This window comes from Pristis pectinata, chromosome 17 (genome assembly GCF_009764475.1).
Source record: "Pristis pectinata isolate sPriPec2 chromosome 17, sPriPec2.1.pri, whole genome shotgun sequence".
In the NCBI taxonomy this organism is placed as follows: Eukaryota; Metazoa; Chordata; class Chondrichthyes; order Rhinopristiformes; family Pristidae; genus Pristis; species Pristis pectinata.
In genome coordinates, this window is record NC_067421.1 from 39092996 (window position 1) to 39111692 (window position 18697).

Here is an 18697-nt window from a genome sequence, read left to right on the forward strand (position 1 = left end):
TACTTCAGTGGCTGCAAAGTAATTTAGGGTGCCTTGAAATCACGAAATCCATTGTAATAGTTATTTTTCTTTCCAACTGAGAGTGTGCCAGTTGGCCTGATCCCAAGCATTGGGCAATGCCACGGTTGAAGAGGTATCAGGTTCATCATAGTAACAGCTCATGACAGAGCATGCACCTCAGCAACATTTTTACAGAGAATCTCTGACCTTTTATGAAGTTGCAGTCATACATTACGTTAATAGTGCATTGCACACAACTAGAACCCCTTTCTTTCCTTCATTGGAAGTTTTAAGGTTGACTGCCGCAGAATTCACCCACAGGCTTTACTCACATTGTCATAGTCCATCAGCTGAGTAGACCTGCCAAAAAGCCGATGCGCCAGCAGCTTGCCCGCTTTGATAGCTGTCGGTGTGAGCTCTGGTCGGCCCTGTGAGAAGAGATGCCCTGAGCAAAGCTTCACTGAACAAAGCGGTACCTCATTATTACAGCTGCAGCATTACTATAAATGAAAAGGTCAAATACTAGAAGGGATAGGTTTAAGGCGAGAGGGGGGAGAGGTTTAAAGGAATTGTGCGAGGTAACACAAGAAGTGCTGGAGGAACTCAGTGGGTCAAGTGTATTTTTGCACAGAGAATCGTGGGTGCCTGGAACATGCTGACAGGGGAGGTGATGGAAGCAGATACAATAGCAACGTTTAAGAGGCATTTAGACAGTCACATGGACAGGCAGGGAGTGGAGGGATATGGGCCGTGTGCAGGCAGATGGGATTAGTGCAGACTGGCACCATGGTTGGCACAGTGTTGGGTCAAACAGCCTGTTCCTGCACTGTACCATTGTATGTTCTAAATCATAAAAGGGGCACATGATTGACTGTACCTCCCTCTGTGATGGGGAAAAGGGGTTTTTGTGCTGAACCCAACAATGGATACTACATGCCCACAGGGTTTTGCCTGGATATACCAGGGTAGAAGGCACACATTTTGGATTCCAAGCTTCAAAAGCATCAACAACTGGATAATTTATGGACCGCACAGGTTTGCTATCTCTCAGCCTGGGTCGTAATGAGCAAGCATAAATGATGTAGTATCGCACATCAAAACAATAACATGACAGTCCAACAGAAGTACACAAATCCTCACCCAATTTCCCCCTTCCTAGTCCATGACAAAGTCTGACGTTAGACGTTGTAGACAGGAACATCTGCATCATGTCCTACCTCTGCTATATCTCCAATGGCATAAATATGAGAAGCAGATGTTTCTTCACCAGCGCCAACAATCACCTTCCCCGTTTCTGGATTAAGCCGGACCCCTGCCTTATCTAGGCACAGGTTTTGTGTTTCGGGTGCTCGACCTAGAAGAAATTGGGAAGATAAATATGTATGGGTGCTCCACAGGTTATGAACGCCCGATTTATATACAGCCCAGACATATGAACGAGCATTTGAGAGACCGGTGGGATGTTCTTGTGGGCTGCTGCACATGAAAAGATTTTATAGCCAAGCAGGTGTCAGTCAAATTTGGATATCATACCTTGCCAGCAACAATGGACTTGGAGGCAACGGTTCACAGGCAGTTGATGATAATTGCGCACAACCACAGACTTTAAATAGCTGGATCAGCAAATTTAGAGGAGTCTTTTCCTATATTTATCAAACCATATAAATAAAGACGGGCAAAAGTTTATTAAAAACCCAAGTACTTCACCAGCTTCTGAAATCACTGTGGCTTCAGGCATGCTCTGCAATTCCAGTCATTACCGAGCCAGTCTGACTTTATCCACCCTAGTTACTAATTTGCGCACATTTTTGCTGGTAGAAACATACCAAGTAAGTTAATATGCCAAAATAATTTTTCTACAAAATACTGTGAGCCTTCAACCAAGTGCACAGCCAGGTTTAATAGCGAGTGCTTGCTGGATGGTGACAGCTTTCTTTGAGATTTATTATTTTACAGAACTTGGAAGCGGGTCACGAATAGACATCAAGTATGGCAGACTCATGGCTCAGCACTTTCATAGTCTTCTTCCAGACAGTTACCGACAATTGGTGCTAGACCCAATGGTGGACTGCTGCAGCTAACTACATTGCCATGTGAACAAAAAATTCACTGTTCTCCCCCCTCCCATCAGGCAGAAGATACAAAAGCCTGAAAGTACGTACCAACAGGCTCAAGGACAGCTTCTATCCCGCTGTTATAAGACTACTGAACGGTCCCCTAGTACAATAAGATGGGCTCTTGACTTTACAGTCTACCTCGTTATGACCTTGCACCTTATTGTCTGCCTGCACTGCACTCTCTCTGCAACTGTAACACTATATTCTGCTTTCAGTTATTGTTTTACCTTGGACTACCTCAATGCACTGTTGTAATGAAATGATCTGTATGGGTGGCATGCAAAACAAAGTGTTTCGCTGTACCTGTGGCATGTGACAATAATAAACCAATATACCTCAGCCCTTAAACTACTTCCCACGGAGCAAATGACAAACCTGGGGATTGATCCAACACCAACAGAGACAACAATTTGCATTTTTAAATAAGTAAATCAGTGCATTGCAGTGTTAAAGAAAAATCTAGCAATGAGTCACAGAGACACAAGACTAAATGACTAAAAGTTTAGTCGAAAGGTAGATGGCAGGAAGCATCCTGAAGGAAGGTAGCAATCGGGGAGGTTTATACAGGAGGAATCTGGAACTAGGGGCTCCTGTTTAAAAATAAAGGGTTACCCATTTAAAACAGAGGAAGCAATTTTTTTTCTCAAAGGATTGAGACCCTTTGGAACTCTCCTCAAAGGAGAGGTGGTGTTTTTTAAAAATATTTTGAAGGCAGAGGAAGATATATTCTTGATAAATGAGGTAATGAGAGCTTACCCCCAGAGGTAGGCAGGAGTTGAGGTTACAATCAGACTGGCAATGAATGGCAGGGCAGGTTTGAGGGGTGAATGGCCTACTACTGCTCCTAATTTGTATGGAATTTCAGAGTTTGGGGCCCTGACAGCTGAAAGCAGTGTTACCAGTTGTAAGCCAAAGGAAACTGGGGATGCAAAAGGTTCTGGTCTCTCATCTCAGTGATTATCCTTTACACATGAAAGCTGTGTGCAAGACTGTTTTGGCTATTCAGCCTTGTGAACCATCACAAGGCAAATCCTGTCCTCATATATGTGATGTGACTAAAATTGCAATTGGTCTAGGGTAACAGATATGACCCATGAAACTATCATGAACTTCCATCTGAAGGGTGGTGTCATCAGAAACCAATTATAAGTTAAGGATTTTGAATGATTTTCCCATTCCTTCTCATGCAAGAACCTCTGCCTCCATAAGGTGATTTCAAGATCAGCCTGACACCTCCAAATGCCAGCAGTGCAGACCTTGGCATCACAATGTATAGAAGGCCACAGATACACACTTGTCTCTTTTTGCTCTCATTCACTTCAATTGGATCCTGGTACTTTGAAATGCTTATCCTTATCCACATCCTGTCTTGACACTCCTCTATGGCTTTTTTTTTCCTCTCTCTCTGCAACCTCCTCCAGCCATACCACTCTCCAAAATCTCTGCTGTCCTCCAACTGAAGCCTCTTGTACTTTTCCAGTTTTCATTGTTCCACCGTTGTCCTCACCTGCTTGGGCCGTGAGCTCAGGAATTCCCTCAATAAATCTCTGCCTCTCAGAGTCATACAGCTCTTGATCCACCAAGACTGTGCCAACTATCAAGCACCCACTTGCACTACTCCTACACTAATCTCATTTTTATTCTCCCCACTCTCCTTCCTAGTTAAAGCCGAACACTTGGGGTCGCCCATCCGAATACTTCCTTGCATAGCTCAATGTCAAAGTCTGTTTAATTATAACTATGGTGCTGCTTGAGAGGCTACAGCATAAATGGTGTTCCATGACTACATTGTGAATGTTCTTTGACAACTGGGCTCCAATACTGCGTGCAATTCACCACTCATCATTGCCACAAACCCGCGTTGATTGAACTTGTCTAGAATGTGTTTGCAACTTTCATACCATGTTTTTCAAAGATTAGATGCATTCGTGCACAAAAATCGACACTTGGTGCAGTTTACATTGCAGATGTACATTAACTGGCTCAATTGCTGCACTTTAAAAGGATGAGAGACTTCATAATCCAACATATCTTTGATATGGAATATGTCCAGGAACAAAAACAGCAGGGGTTGAGCAAGGTGACTGGACTTCCCTGGGCTAAAAGTTAGATCGTTCATGTTGAAACAAGAAGTAAGTCATATCATGATAATCATTTTCTTTGTCGCAAGTTAAAAACAGTAATTAAAGGGGAGGTTAAGGAAAAAAGTAGTCAAAATTGCTTGAAAAACAAAAATGCTAAAGCAGGGAAGGAATTAGACTGGATAGTTTGTGGAGGAAACACAATGGCACAATCTTTAGGCTGGTACGTTCCAGTGCCCCAGTACCCCCAGAATCAATGTTATTTAGAAATAGATTATGTGGTCATGGGGAGAATGTGCAAACTCTGCCTAGATATGCCCCCCAGAGGATCAAACCGGGCCCCTAGAGCTGTGAGGCAGTAATGCTAATGGCTGCACCACTGTGTTGCCTGAACGCACTTCTTCCAAAGTTTCCCTTTAAGGGCAAAACTAGAAGGCAATACAGTTTGCTGCCCAACAGCAGAAATGCTAATCCAAAAGCAAAACAATGCACGTACTGGAAATCTGAAACAGAAAGAGAAAATGTTGGAAATACTCAGCAGGTCAAGCAGCATGTTGTGGAGGGGGAAGCACACTTAATGGTTCATCAGCCCAGAAGATAGAAATGAAATGTGTTAAGTTGCAGAAAAGGAGAGGTGGAAAGAATAAAGAGGATCTCTGTGATAGGGTATAGGCTACGTACAATGACACTTAAAGTAGTGGTGCGGGCTCAGAGAGGGCAGTGGTGGAGACCTGTTAATCACATCTGACCTGTCTGGAGGAGGTGTAGAGAGGAGATGAGCAAGGACAGAGGAAAAAGGCAAAGGGGATAACATCAGTTGATGTCCATCTGTAAACGACTGCAATCTAAACCCACTCTTGGAGAGGTGGGAGGCAGGAAAAAAACAATTTTCAGAGATGTAGCATTAAAAAGAACAGGATTAGCTATCTGAATTTCTACACCCATGATAATTAATCTGAAAAATGTAATGCCATGCCCACAAGCACGATGCATTCATTTCCTTCAGTGGAAAGTCATAAGGAACTTAAAGAAAGGGTGTTCCAATGTTTTTATAGATCATTAAAGTTGCAGAGTGACAGCCACATTAAAAATGTTGGGATGCATTTATGAAACAATAGATTATCAGATTAAGCATATAATTTTGTTCTTTATCTATCTTAGTCATCCTTCACTTGGAACAGCACCCATTTCAATCTCTCCACAAGATTTTGGTAAGATCTACCCTAGTATAAAGCTCCTTAGTTATCAGAGTGAAAATTGGGACTCTGCGCTTTATAGTAGTATAGATCTAGTGCCGATCTGACTGAGGTTTATAAATTAATGAAAGGTATTTATTGTGTTCTTATTGTTACAATTAAATAAACTTGGGAAGAGAAGGGAGGTCAGAGTCTGGAGGTTGGATGTCAGGTGGTCATCCTTTCTCAGAGAACAGGGGAGCTGTAGTGTAGGGCGTAAACACGCAGTCAAACCCCAGCTTCCTGAATTCCTTCAAGTGAGAACTGCACCAGTTTTGAGCTGGGACTGACACCACCTCTTACAAAGGTTGGTGACGTAAAGTATTCAGTACAGAGAATCTCCTGGACAAGTTTTGAACACTTGGATTGGGACAAGGAGAATCCCCTGGACACTCACTCTTGCTCCCTCCCCAAATTGGCTTGGAATTTCACCTCTCTCAAAAGAATACATGCTTCTGAGTGGGATGGAGAGTGGAAATACTGTGATAACAAGGCAGCACGATTTTGTGGGAATGATTAGATGATGCAGTTCAGAATAACTTGTTTTCAAGTATTTTGCAACTGACTCCTTAAATCTACTTTCACCACCCTTTCAGATGGAAAATTCCAAATCATAATCATGACTTGCATGCGATCGTGAAAAAGGCACATGATGAAGAGGAATTTCTGAGAGCAGAGAGGGTGATCCACAGTGTCTCTGGGTTGACACAGTCAAAGGCTTTGGCAAGGTCCAGAAAGGCCATATATTGGTGCTGCTCCCTGCATTTCACTGCCACAGTGCCTCAAATTGGATGGAATCCTCACTGTGATTCAGGGAGCAGGTCTTTGTCAACAGTGAGGAGGCAGCTGAGGACCACCCTGACAATGACCTTCCTTGTAGAACCACAGAACACTACAGCATGGAAAACAGGCCATTTGGCCCTTCCAGTCTGTGCCGAAACTTTGTTCCGCTAGTCCCATTTACCTCTACCCAGTCCAAAACCCTCCAGACCTCTCCCGCCCATGTATCTATCCAATTTATTCTTAAGAGTGAGCCTGCGTTTACCACGTCAGATGACAGCCTGTTCCACACTCCCACCACTCTCTGAGTGAAGAAGTTCCCCCTAATGTTCCCCCTAAACTTTTCCCTTTTCACCCTAAAGCCATGTCCTCTCGTACTTATCTCTCCTAATCTAGGTGGAAAGAGCCTACTCACATTTACTCTGTCTATACCCCTCATAATTTTGTAAACCTCCATCAACCTCATTCTTCTACGCTCCAAGGAATAAAGTCCTAACCCATTCAATCTTTCCCTGTAACTCAACTCCTGAAGACCCGGCAACGTTCTAGTAAATCTTCTCTGCACTCTTTCAATCTTACTGATATGCAGCTGACAGCAGGGTGACCCCTCTGTAGTTACCACAGCTGGATTGCCTCCTTCCTTACCAATGGTCACAATTACATCCTCCTCTATCCCAGATGTGTGCAGAGAAGGTTTACTAGGACGCTGCGTGGATTAGAGGGCATGTGCTATCAGGAGAGGCTGGACAAACTTGGGCTCTTTCCTTTGGAGCAGTGGAGGCTGAGGGGTGATCTGTTGGATGTGTATAAAATTATGAGGGGCATAGATAGGGTGGACAAGCAATATCTTTTTCCCAGTATTGAGCGATCCAATACCAGAGGGCATGCATTTAAGGTGAGAGGGGGTAGGTTCAGAGGAGACGTGAGGGGTAAGTTTTTTTACTCAGAGAGTGGTGGATGCCTGGAATGTGTTGCCTGATAGGGTGGTGGAGGCAAATTCATTGGGGGCTTTTAAGAGGAGGTTGGATGGGCTGATGAATGAGAGGAAAATGGAGGGAAAGGATTAGCTATGTCGGCACAACATTGTGGGCTGAACGGCCTGTCCTGTGCTATGTTCTATATGTTCTATGTAACAATGTTGTGGATTTATGACTGCAGCTCATCACTGCTGAGTTTTATAACTTCTGCAGAGATAGCATCTACTCCTGAGCCCTTGTTCTTTATCATTTGGCATACAGCCTTCCTGAACTGTCATCAGTCATGAAGATGGCCTGAAAAGGCTACTCGGAATAGAGTCAAAGACATTCACATCAAGGAGAGGGTTGTGGCTGAGGAAGTCACAAAGTGTTCCTTCCAGCAGGGGCCGAATGCCTGTCAGTGATAAGTTCTTAGACCATGGGTATTTGTGCCATAGATGGCCTTGATATTGCTGAATAATGTACATCATGACTGTCAGTTCCTGCACTTCTTCACCCACCATCTGTTCTTTAGTTTATGGGTTTTCTGGTGGACATCATATGCCTAGAGAACAGTTTTTCCCAAAATCCAGGAATACCTTTCATTTATGGTTACTTAGAGTGTCAGAGTCATACAGCACAGAAATAACCTTAACACATCCATGTCATGGTCAAGCACCCATTTATACTAATCCCATTCACCAGCACTTGGTCCACAGCCTTCTGTGCCTTGGCGACTCAAGTGCTGGTCCAGATCCTTAAATGCTGTGGGAATACCTGCCTCCACCACCACTCACGTGGTACATTCCGGATACAAACCACTCTCTAAGTGAAAACATTCACTTTGCCTCTAAACCTTTCCCTCTTAGCCTAAGCCTTTGCCCTCTGGTCTAAGACACCTCTGCTATGGAGAATACTTTCCTGCTATCTAGCCCATTTATTCTTTTGTAAACCTCTATTAGGTTCACCCTCAGCCTTCTCCACTCCAGGGAAAAAAACTCAGTCTGTCCAGTCTCTCCTCATAACTGAAACACTCCATCCCTGGCAACATCCTGGTGAATATCTTCTGTATCCTCTCCAGTGCAATCACCTCCTTCTTATAGGGTGGTGATCAAATACTCCTGATGTTAGGCCACAGCTGGAGCAACTCCATGCTGTAATAGTGTATGTCCCAGATAATGAAGGCAACTTCACCACCTTATCTGCCATCCTCAGGGATTCTTGGACTAGTACACCAAGATCCCTCTGTTCCTCAATAGAGGTCTTCCCCAGCATACGAACACCCGGCTTATGTACCGCCTGTACATACGAATAAGTGCTTGGGAGATCGGCGGGATGGATTTGCCAACTGAAGCGGGTCTGCAGGTATCTTCTGCCACCTGCAAACTTAGTTGGTAGCCACATTTCCAACTTGCAAATGGTTCTCAGGACAGAACCCTGTCATAACCTGGGGACAACCTGTATGCCCAAGGACCCCAGCATTCACTGAATTGATCCTATCCTTATTAATGCTTCCAAAGTGCATTACCTTGCACTGTTCAGGATTAAATTCCATCTGCCGTTGCTCTGCCCATCTTACCACCTGATCAATATCATCAGACTATCCTCCAATCAACAACACTAATAATTTCCATGTCATCTGCAAACTTACTAGTCCTACATTTATATCTAAATCATTAATGTACTGCATATAATAAAGACGAAGGATCCCAGCACTGATCCCTGTGGTACACCAGTGGTCACATGCTCCCAATCACAAAAACACCACCATCATCACCTATTACCAAGCTAATTTTGGATTCAATTTTCCAACTTGCCTTGGATCCCATGGGCTCCGAGCTTTTGGACCAGTTTCCCTTGTGGGACCTTGACCTTGTCAAAGGTCTTAGCGAATGGACTAGGTCAACCATACTGCCCTCATCAATACAGTTTGTTACCTCTTCAAAGAAAATTCTCATGCAGGTAGGTTCTCGCTGTTATCAACAACATAGTAAAAAGAGGGAGAGGTCCTGCAACATAAATTTAGGGAGCTAAGTAAATATTAAAGAGTCAGACCTCTTGGATTGTAATCTCTGGATTACTTCCAGTATGACGTACTCCCTCTTTGTTCCTATGCCCTATCAATAAGGCCTCATTTGAAGAGCTATCTATGATGTCCTCCCTCATTGCTGCACTAATGGACTCCTTAATCAATTCTGCAAGGCCACCTCCTCTTTTACATCCCTCTCTGTGACATTTGTAGATTCTATATCCAGGAATGTTGAGTTGCCAGTCCTGGAACTCATCGAAATGCACAGTTAACTCCCTGGATCTTCCTTCTCATCAACAAGTCCTGAGCAGACTAGGATCTCTTCACATGTAATATTTATGGCGAACTTCAGGCCAATCCACATGCTGCATGCAGTCTATTGGCTGGAAGTTGATGGGTTGTCTGAGAGGTGATGTTTGAGAGCAGCCCCCTTTGTACAGTTCTTGAAAGCTCTGAGATTGATTTTCTTGCAGCAATTGACAGCGGAGCCAAGATGACTGGGAGCACCTGAAAAAATCGTATGCAGGTCTGGTCTCCTGACGCAAGGAAGGATATACTTGCAAAGAGGAAATGCAATGACAGTCAACCAGAATTTTTCTTGGGATGGTGGGTTTGTCATAAGAGGAGAAATTGAGGAGACTGGATCTATATTCTTGGGAGCTGAGAAGAATGTACATCTCCTTGAAATGTACAGAATTCTTATGGGTCTTGATGGAGTGGATGCAATGATCACCTCTCTCTTAGCTAGGGTGTCTAGAACCAGGAGTTATACTCTGAAAGTAGGGGATCAGTATTCAGGACTGATGGGAACAAAATCACTACCCAGAGGATAGTGAATCCTTGGAATTTTCTATCCAAGGCCGTGGAGACTCAGTATATTCAAGATGAACATCGGTTTTTGGATATTAAGAGAATTTAGGGATATGGGGTTAGTGCAGGACAATTGAGCTAAGGTAAAAGGTCAGCCATTATCTTACTGAATGGTGGAGCAGGTACAGGGGACCAAATGTTCTACTCCCACTTGTACTTATGTTCTTATCCTCTTATATTTCTTTAAAACCCCCAGATATTGTAACAAAATACGGTACAATTTAATTGATCTACAAACACCTTACAAATAGCAATAAATCTAATGAAAGATCATCAACCTGAAATATCAACTGTTTCTCTCCACACAGCTGCTGCCCAAACTTACTGAGTATCTCTAGCATTGTGCTTTAATTGCAAATATCAGCCTGTATCATTCTGTGAGAAGTCCTTGTATAAAAATGGAAAAAGACAATTAAAAATTACTCTTTGCCCTTCCCAATGCATTTTGTAAAAAAAGATCCAGTTATAAACAATTGTTTCAGCTTGAAGTTAAGCACTAATGTTAAAGTTATATAATTTTGTTAGCCAGCCAGCTTCTGAGCATTGTTCATAAACCAGTTACTGAGGAGTACTGAAGTAAAAGATTGTGCTTTTTAAACATGCACTGATCAATCAATACAAGGAAATCGCGACAGCAGAAAACAATAACCGCAGTTGTGTGCCAACCACAATTTAAAATAGTCATTTTCCACTGGGGTCTAAACCAGAAATATACACGTCTCCCTCACGTGCATTCCCTGAGAGCATGAATAAGATCTTACAAAATCTCAGATTTCTGGACACCGAGCATTTTGAAATCAGATTCTTCTTCAAGGCTGTATTGTTATGCTTGGTAAAAATGATACTCATACTTATTTGCTCTGATAACAACCTGCAACTACTAGGATTTCAAAGCTGGGTGATCTGGTTACTTTACTGACCGCTGAATTTATTGCCACCGAGTTTAATTTTGAAATTAGGGCCTCACAACCATACTTATATCTTTATACAATCCCGTGTAATGCCTTCAGAGCCAGATCGGTTCAACCTTTCATAAGGAAACTCACATTCTGTTCATAGCCTTATGAGGTGCTTAAAACTTGTGTGGAGATTCTAGGATTTTGCGAGGAATTTGCCAAGAAAGAAATTCCCTTCCATACAGATTTGGTGCTTTCCAATTTGTAAAGATGGCAAAAGAAAGAAACTTTTTAGATCATGTAGAATTTCAGTAAACAGCTCTTCTCATGAAATGATCTGCATGCATGGCATGCAAAACAAAGTTTTTCACTCTACCTCAGTACACATGACAATAATAAACCTTACGACATTGAAGGAGTCCATTCAGCTCATCAAGTCTATGCTGACTCTCAAAGCATTCCCATCCCCCTCATTTTTCGCTGTAACCTATTCTCTCTCGTATGCCCATTAAATACCCCTGAATCTCCTGCCACCTACAGACTCTAGGAGCAAATACAATAGTCAATTAATCTACGAACAAACATGTCTTCAGGATGTGGCAGAAAACTGGAGCACCCAGGGGAAACGCATGCAGTCAGAGGGTACCTTGGTCAACATGGACAAGTCTGGTCAAGGTGCTGTAGAACTCTATGAAAGTACCAATTCCACGCAGATAGCTCCCATCAGGATTGAACCACCTACATTGCTGGTGCTGTAGATCAGTAGCACTAACTGCGAGACCAATGTGCCAGTTACCTTTACTGAGACCAGATCAGCTTTGCCATTCCACCTTAATTTTATCATGGGGGTGGTGGGGGCAACGTACCAGAAGAAAGCCAGGTCTCTGGCACCAAGTCTGGCTCTGTGGCTTAGAAAGGCAGTGGGTGGGGGGGGGGGGGGGGGGGGGGGTAGAGAGAGGAGTGCAGTAGTGATAGGGGATTCATTGGTTAGGGGAACAGATAGAAGATTCTGTGAACGAGAACGAGACTCCCGGATGGTATGTTGCCTCCCAGATACCAGGGTCAGAGACATCTCGGATCGAGTCCACAACATTCTTAAGGGGGAGGGGGAGTGGCCAGAGGTCGTGGTCCACATTGGTACCAATGGCACAGGCAGGAAGGGTGACCACGTCCTGCAAAGTGAGTTCAGGGAGCTAGGTGCTAAGTTAAAAGACAGGACCTCCAAGGTGGTGATCTCAGGATTGCTACCCGTGCCACGTGCTAGTGAGGCAAGAAATAGGAAGATAGTGCAGTTTAACATGTGGCTAAGGAGATGATGCAGGAGGGAGGGCTTCAGATTTTTGGATCATTGGGCTCTCTTTCAGGGCAGGTGGGACCCTTATAATAGACTTTGCACCTGAACTGGAGGGGGACCAATATCCTTGCAGGAAGGTTTGCTAGTGCTGCTCAGGGGGGTGGGAACCAGAGTGGCAGGGCAGCAAGTGAAGTGGCTGTGGGGAAAGTAGATGTTAAGCCTACAAGCAGAGGCAGAAATCGACAGGTTGATGAACATGGTGGGACTAATGATCTGAGATGCATCTATTTCAATGCGAGGAGTATTGTAGGTAAGGCAGATGAACTTAAGAACATGGATCAGCACGTGGAATTATGATGTTGTAGCCACTAGTGAGACTTGGTTGCAGGAGGGGCAGGACTGGCAGCTCAATGTTCCGGGGTTCCGTTGTTTTAGACATGATAGAGATGGAGGTATTAAACGGGGAGGAGTGGCATTACTCATCAGGGAAAATGTCACGGCAGTGCTCAGAGAGGACATACTGGAGGGCTCGTCTACTGAGACAATATGGGTGGAACTGAGGAATTAGAAAGGGATGACCACGTTAATGGGACTATAGCATAGACCTCCCAATAGACAGGGGATTTAGAGGAACAAATTTGTAGAGAGATAGCAGACAGTTGCAAGAAAAATAAGTCTGTGATAGTAGGTGATTTTAACTTTCCACATATTGACTGGACTCCCATACTGTAAAGGGATTGGATGGGATAGAGTTTGTCAAATGTGTTCAGGAAAGTTTGCTTAATCAATATGTAGAGGTCCCAACTAGAGAGAGCACGACACTGGATCTCCTCTTAGGGAACAAGGCAGGGCAGGTGACAGAAGTGTGTGTAGGTGAACACTTTGGATCTAGTGATCATAATTCCATTAGTTTCAAGATGAGGAGAAGGATAGGACTGATCCTCGGGTTGAAATTCTAAATTGGAGTAAGGCCAATTTTGATGACATCAGAAGGGATCTGGCAGGCGTGGATTGGGATAGGTTGTTTTCCGACAAAGATGCTTTCAAAAGTGAAATACTGAGAGTACAAAATCTGTATGTTCCTGTTAGAATAAAAGGCAAGGCTAGCAGGTTTAGGGAACCTTGGTTATCAAGGGATATTGAGGCCTGGATAAAGAAAAAGGAGGCACATATCAGGTATAGGCAGTTAGGATCAAATGAGGCGCTTGAGGAGTATCAGAAATGCAAGAGAACACTTAAGATAGAAATCAGGAGGGCAAAAAGAGGACATGAGGTTGCTCTAGCAGACAAGGTGAAAGAGAATCCCGAGGGTTTCTCTAGCTACATTAAGAGCAAAAGGGTAGCAAGGGACAAAATTGGTCCTCTTCAAGATCAGCATAGTCATCTATGCATGGAGCCAAAAGAGATGAGGAGGATCTTAAATGAATTCTTTACATCCATATTTACTCTGGACCATAAGAGATAGGAGCAGAGTTAGGCCATTTGGCCCATCCAGTCTGCTCCTCCATTTGATCATGGCTGATATATTTTTCCCTCTCAACCCTATTCTTCTGCCTTCTCCCCGTAACCTTTGATGCCCTTACTAATCAAGAATCTATCAACCTCTGCTTTAGATGTACCCAATGACTTGGCCTCCACAGCCATCTCTGGCAATGAATTCCACAGATTCACCAACCTCTGGCTAAAGAAATCCCTCCTCATTTCTGTTCTAAAGGGATGCCCTTCTATTCTGAGGTTGTACCCTCTGGTCCTAGACCCTACCACAACTGGAAACATCCTCTCCACGCCCACTCTATCCAGGTCCTTCAATATTTGGTAGCCTTCAATGAGATCCCCTCTCCTAAACTCCAGCAAGTACAGGCCCAGAGCCATCAAACACTCCTCATGCATTAACCCTTTCATTCCTGGGATCATTCTTCTAAACCTCCTCTGGACCTAAGAATTTTATCAGGCAAGATTTCCCACTGAGGAAACGATGCTGACTTCAGCCTATTTTATCATGTGCTTCCAAGTACCCTGAAATCTCACTCTTAATAATGGACATATTACCAACCACTGAAGTCAGGCTAACTGGCCTATAATTTCCTATCGTTTTCCTCTCTCCCATTTTAAAGAGTGGAGCGACATTTGCAATTTTCCAGTCCTCCCGAACCATTCCTGAAACTAGTGATTCTTGACAGATCACTACTATTGCCTCCACAATCTCTTCAGCTACCTCTTTCAGAACCCTGGGATGTAGTCCATCTGCAGACAGACACAGAGACTACAGAACTGAGGCAAAAGAGTAGTAAGGTCATGGTCTGTACCCGGATTACAGAAGAGGAGGTGCTGGTTGTTTTGAGGCAAGTGAAGGTGGATAAATCCCCAGGGCCTGACAAGGTGTCCCCTCGGACCTTGTGGGAGGCTAGTGCAGAAATTGCAGGGGCCCTGGCAGAGATATTTAAAACGTCCTTAGCCACAGGTGAGGTGCCAGAAGACTGGAGGTTAGCTAATGTTGTTCAAGAAAGGCTTTAAGATTAAGCCGGGAAATTATAGGCCGGTGAGCCAGACGTCAGTCATGGGTAAGTTATTGGAAGGTATTCTAAGGGACAGGATATACAAGTATTTGGATAGACAGGGCCTGATTAGGGATAGTCAACATGGCTTTGTGAGTGGCAGGTCACGTCTAATCAATGTTATCGAGTTTTTTGAGGAGGTTACCAAGAAGGTCGATGAGGGAAAGGCGGTGGACGTTGTCTCCATGGACTTCAGCAAGGCCTTTGACAAAATCCTGAATGGGAGGCTGGTCCAGAAGGTTAAGTCGCTTGGCATTCAGGATTAAGTAGCCAATTGGATTCAACATTGGCTTAGCAGGAGAAGCTAGAGAGTGGTAGTAGATGGTTGTCTCTCTGACTGGAGGCTTAAGACTAGTGGTGTGCCGCGGGGATCAGTGCTGGATCTGTTGTTGTTTATCATCAATCTTACGATATTAATGATTTAGATGATGATGTGGTAAACTGGATCAACAAATTTGCAGATGACACCAAGATTGGGGGGGATGGGGTGTAGAGGACAGTAAGGAAGGCTATCAAAGCTTGCAGCGTGATCTTGACCAGCTAGGAAAATAGGCTGAAAAATAGTAAATGGAATTTAATGCAGACAAGTGTGAGGTTTTGCAATTTGGGAGGACAAACCAGGGTAAGACTTACACAGTGAATGGTAGGGCTCTGAGGTAAAACAAAGGGACCTGGGAATATAGATCCATTGTTCCTCGAAAGTGGCATCCACAGGTAGATAGGGTCGTAGAGAAAGCTTCTGGCACTTTGGCCTTCATAAATCAGGGTACTGAGTACAGGAGTTGGGATGTTATGTTGACGTCGTACAAGACGTTGGTGAGGCCGAATTTGGTGTATTGTGTGCAGTTCTGGCCACCTACCTACAAGCAAAGATATCAATAAGCTTGAAAGAGTGCAGAGAAAATTTACAAGGATGTCGCCAGGACTTGAGGACCTGAGTTATAGGGAAAGGTTGAATTAGTTAGGACTTTATTCTCTGGAGCACAGAAGAATGAGGGGAGATCTTATAGAGGTATACAAAATTATGAGGGGTATAGATAGGGTGAATGCATGCAGGCTTTTTCCCTGAGGTTGGGTGAGACTAGAACTAGAGGACGTAGGTTTAGGGTGAAAGGTGAAATATTTAAGGGGAATCTGAGGGGGAACTTCCCACTCAGAGGGTGTTGCAAGTGTGAAGTGAGTGCTGCCAGTGGAAGTGGTAGATGCAGGTTCAATTGTAACATTTAAGAGAAGTTTGGATAGGTACATGGATGGGAGGGTTTGGAGGGATATGGCCTGGGTGCAGGAAGATGGGACTAGGCAGAAGATGGTCGGCATGAACTAGATGGGCCGAAGGGCCTGTTTCTGTGCTGTAGTGCTCTATAACTAATTACTTGAATCTAAATTTCCCTTGCTGCCATGCTGGGATTCAAACTCCTGTCTCTGTATCAATGACTCTGAAGTACTGCCTGGTAGCTCAGTAACTGAAACACTATGCTGCTGTACCACATTTTTAAACTAAATTTATCCATAGATTTCCCACCAGGATACCCAAACTTGAGTGGAGTGTACAGAACTGGGCAGGATTGGAAAATGGGATGTGCAATAAATTCTCGCCTAAACACACTTTGTGCCACGTTTCTTTCCCACATTACAGTCACTGCATTCTTAAAAAAAACTTCAGCGGCTATAGCTCTTTGTGATGGTCCAAGCTTATGAAAGACCAAAAATAATGCAGGTCTTTTGTTTTAAAACTTGGGAGTGTAACATATGCCCCAAAGTAATGAATTCACTGTTTGACTTATCAACACAACATTGCAACAATTGTTATTTTCCAATCCTTTAAGATCCTCACATTCCCTTCTGAAGCCTTGCCAAAGATCCTCAGTGCTTCCTTTAATTTTCTACATTACCTGAGAGTGTTTAGTTTTAATCCATTTTGAAGTCCATTAATCTAATAGTCACCTACCCTGCAAGGTCCTGGAAATTCTGGCTTTGGTAAATCTACATTTCACTGATGGATATCGATGAGAACAATTTACTTCCAAGTATGAATCTTCCTCACTCCAACAAGTGTGCCTTAAAAAACTATGAACTACTGCTGTCCACGGGGTTTTGAAAATCAGTTTCAGTGGTTTGGTAACGTTCCAGCATATCTCAGTCAGCTGTGCTGTACAGGAGCATTTGAGAATGGATCCCAATTCTGCACTGAGACAGCTGATCTCAGCCCGAATGAGGGGTAGGAATAATCCAAACATCTTCAGCGAGAGGCTGGAGTGTAGAAAAGCCACTCTAGTGAGAGTGAGTGTAAATGGGAGAGCGAGAAGGAATGTGGATGAGGTTGTGAGAGTCTACAATCTGCAACACATTCATATGATCATACATATTAGGAGCTGGAATATTTCTTTCCCGCAGTTTCAACCATACTCATGTGTAAGATCTTTATTTACCTTTCTGTTAATTAAAAGTCACGCATTTTGCTCCCTCGTTTGCCATGTGAGAATTCTTTGATGAGGGCGGCTGTTCAGCCAGCTTGATGATACCTCAGGAGCCATGTGCCAGGAATCAGCTTGGACACAGCTGTAGGTACCAGTAAAGGGGAATTTCTCAGCACAGAGATTATTAAATCTTTGTGGAAAGCCTTTGAGCTTAGTGGCAGGCAACACTGCTCTGACACTGATCAGAAACTCTGGACCATCAAGACAATGAAGTAGGACCATCTAAGGGGTGGGTGGGGGAGTGGGATAGGAAGAGGCAGAATATTTTTCTAATGATATTTCCTTTACATACTTCCACTTCCTGACCTAGAATTGTTTTATTTAGAATTGTTTTAAGAAAGCTTTGTTTTTTTTGTTCTAGTTCTGTTCTTTCTTGTATAATTTTATATTATGTTATTAATTTATGTTTTTTTTCTGTGAATGTTGTGTATCTGATGCTATGTGCCTGTGATGCTGCTGCAAGATTTTCCATTGCATCTATGCGTACATGTACTTGTGCATATGACAATAAACTCGACTTTGGCTTTCAATCTGAATCAAAAGAAACCTTTGGACACTGTGATGTTGCTTTCAGCTCCTGAACGGCAGGGGTTCCTCCCCTGTGGACCCAATGTGCCAAAACTTGGTAGATTGCTAAAGGCCAATTACTGAGGAGGTCAAGTAAAAAAAAATCAATCACCCTGGCCACATCTTTGGACATTTGGCAGCTTTTGAATGAGCTGCTAGAGAAATTAGTTGACGTGAGTACAATAACAACGTTTTAAAAGACACTTGGATAAGTGTATGGATAGGAAAAACGTAGAGATATGGGGCAAAGGCAGTCAAATGGGACTAGCTTGGGTGGGCGCCATGGTCAGCATGGACGAGTTGGGCCAAAGGGTCTGTTTCTATGCTAGGAACACTGACTTCAAACTGACTTCATCTTCTCTGTTAGGGACTCATCACTGATGCAATGGCATCAATATAGTGCTCAACTCGGTCACTGGGAACATACACCAGCTGAGAGCTGTTGGTGGGGCTCCAAGTTCTGTTGGTCATTTATCTCAATACCATTTGTAAGATCTTACAGTGCACAACACTCTTCTCATGCAAATCAAAATAAAATGCAAAGACTGGAAGTCTGAAATAAAAACAGAAAACATTGGGAACACTCAGCAGGTCAGGCAGCATCTGTGGAAAGAGAAACCGAGTTAACATTTCAGGTCAAAGACCTTTAATTAGAACTGGAACAATGAGAAAACAAGTTAGTTTTAGGTTCCAGAGAGGGTAGTGAGAGATGAATAGGGCAAAGGAAACATCGCTGATAAGAGTGAGGTCGGGGTAGCTGGGGGGACAGTCTGCTGATAAAATTATCTGGTTGATGGGTTAATGAGGTCAGTTGGAGAGAATTAACATGAAGAGATAAAA

General features: G+C 43.5%; 1 protein-coding gene across 2 annotated transcripts in view; it reads right to left on the reverse strand.

Annotated features, from left to right (window-relative positions):
* txnrd2.2 (thioredoxin reductase 2, tandem duplicate 2) overlaps positions 1–18697 on the reverse strand; it is an 80263-nt gene that overhangs the window by 11137 nt on the left and 50429 nt on the right. The window contains exons 12-13 of one of the 2 annotated variants that reach the window (XM_052031898.1): positions 1218–1354; positions 333–428 (exon numbers count right to left, since the gene is read on the reverse strand). In XM_052031898.1, the coding sequence (XP_051887858.1) occupies positions 333–428; positions 1218–1354 (233 nt within the window). Of the gene's footprint in view, positions 1–332; positions 429–1140; positions 1355–18697 lie in introns of those variants that run through there. The other variant, XM_052031899.1, reaches the window with a different exon arrangement.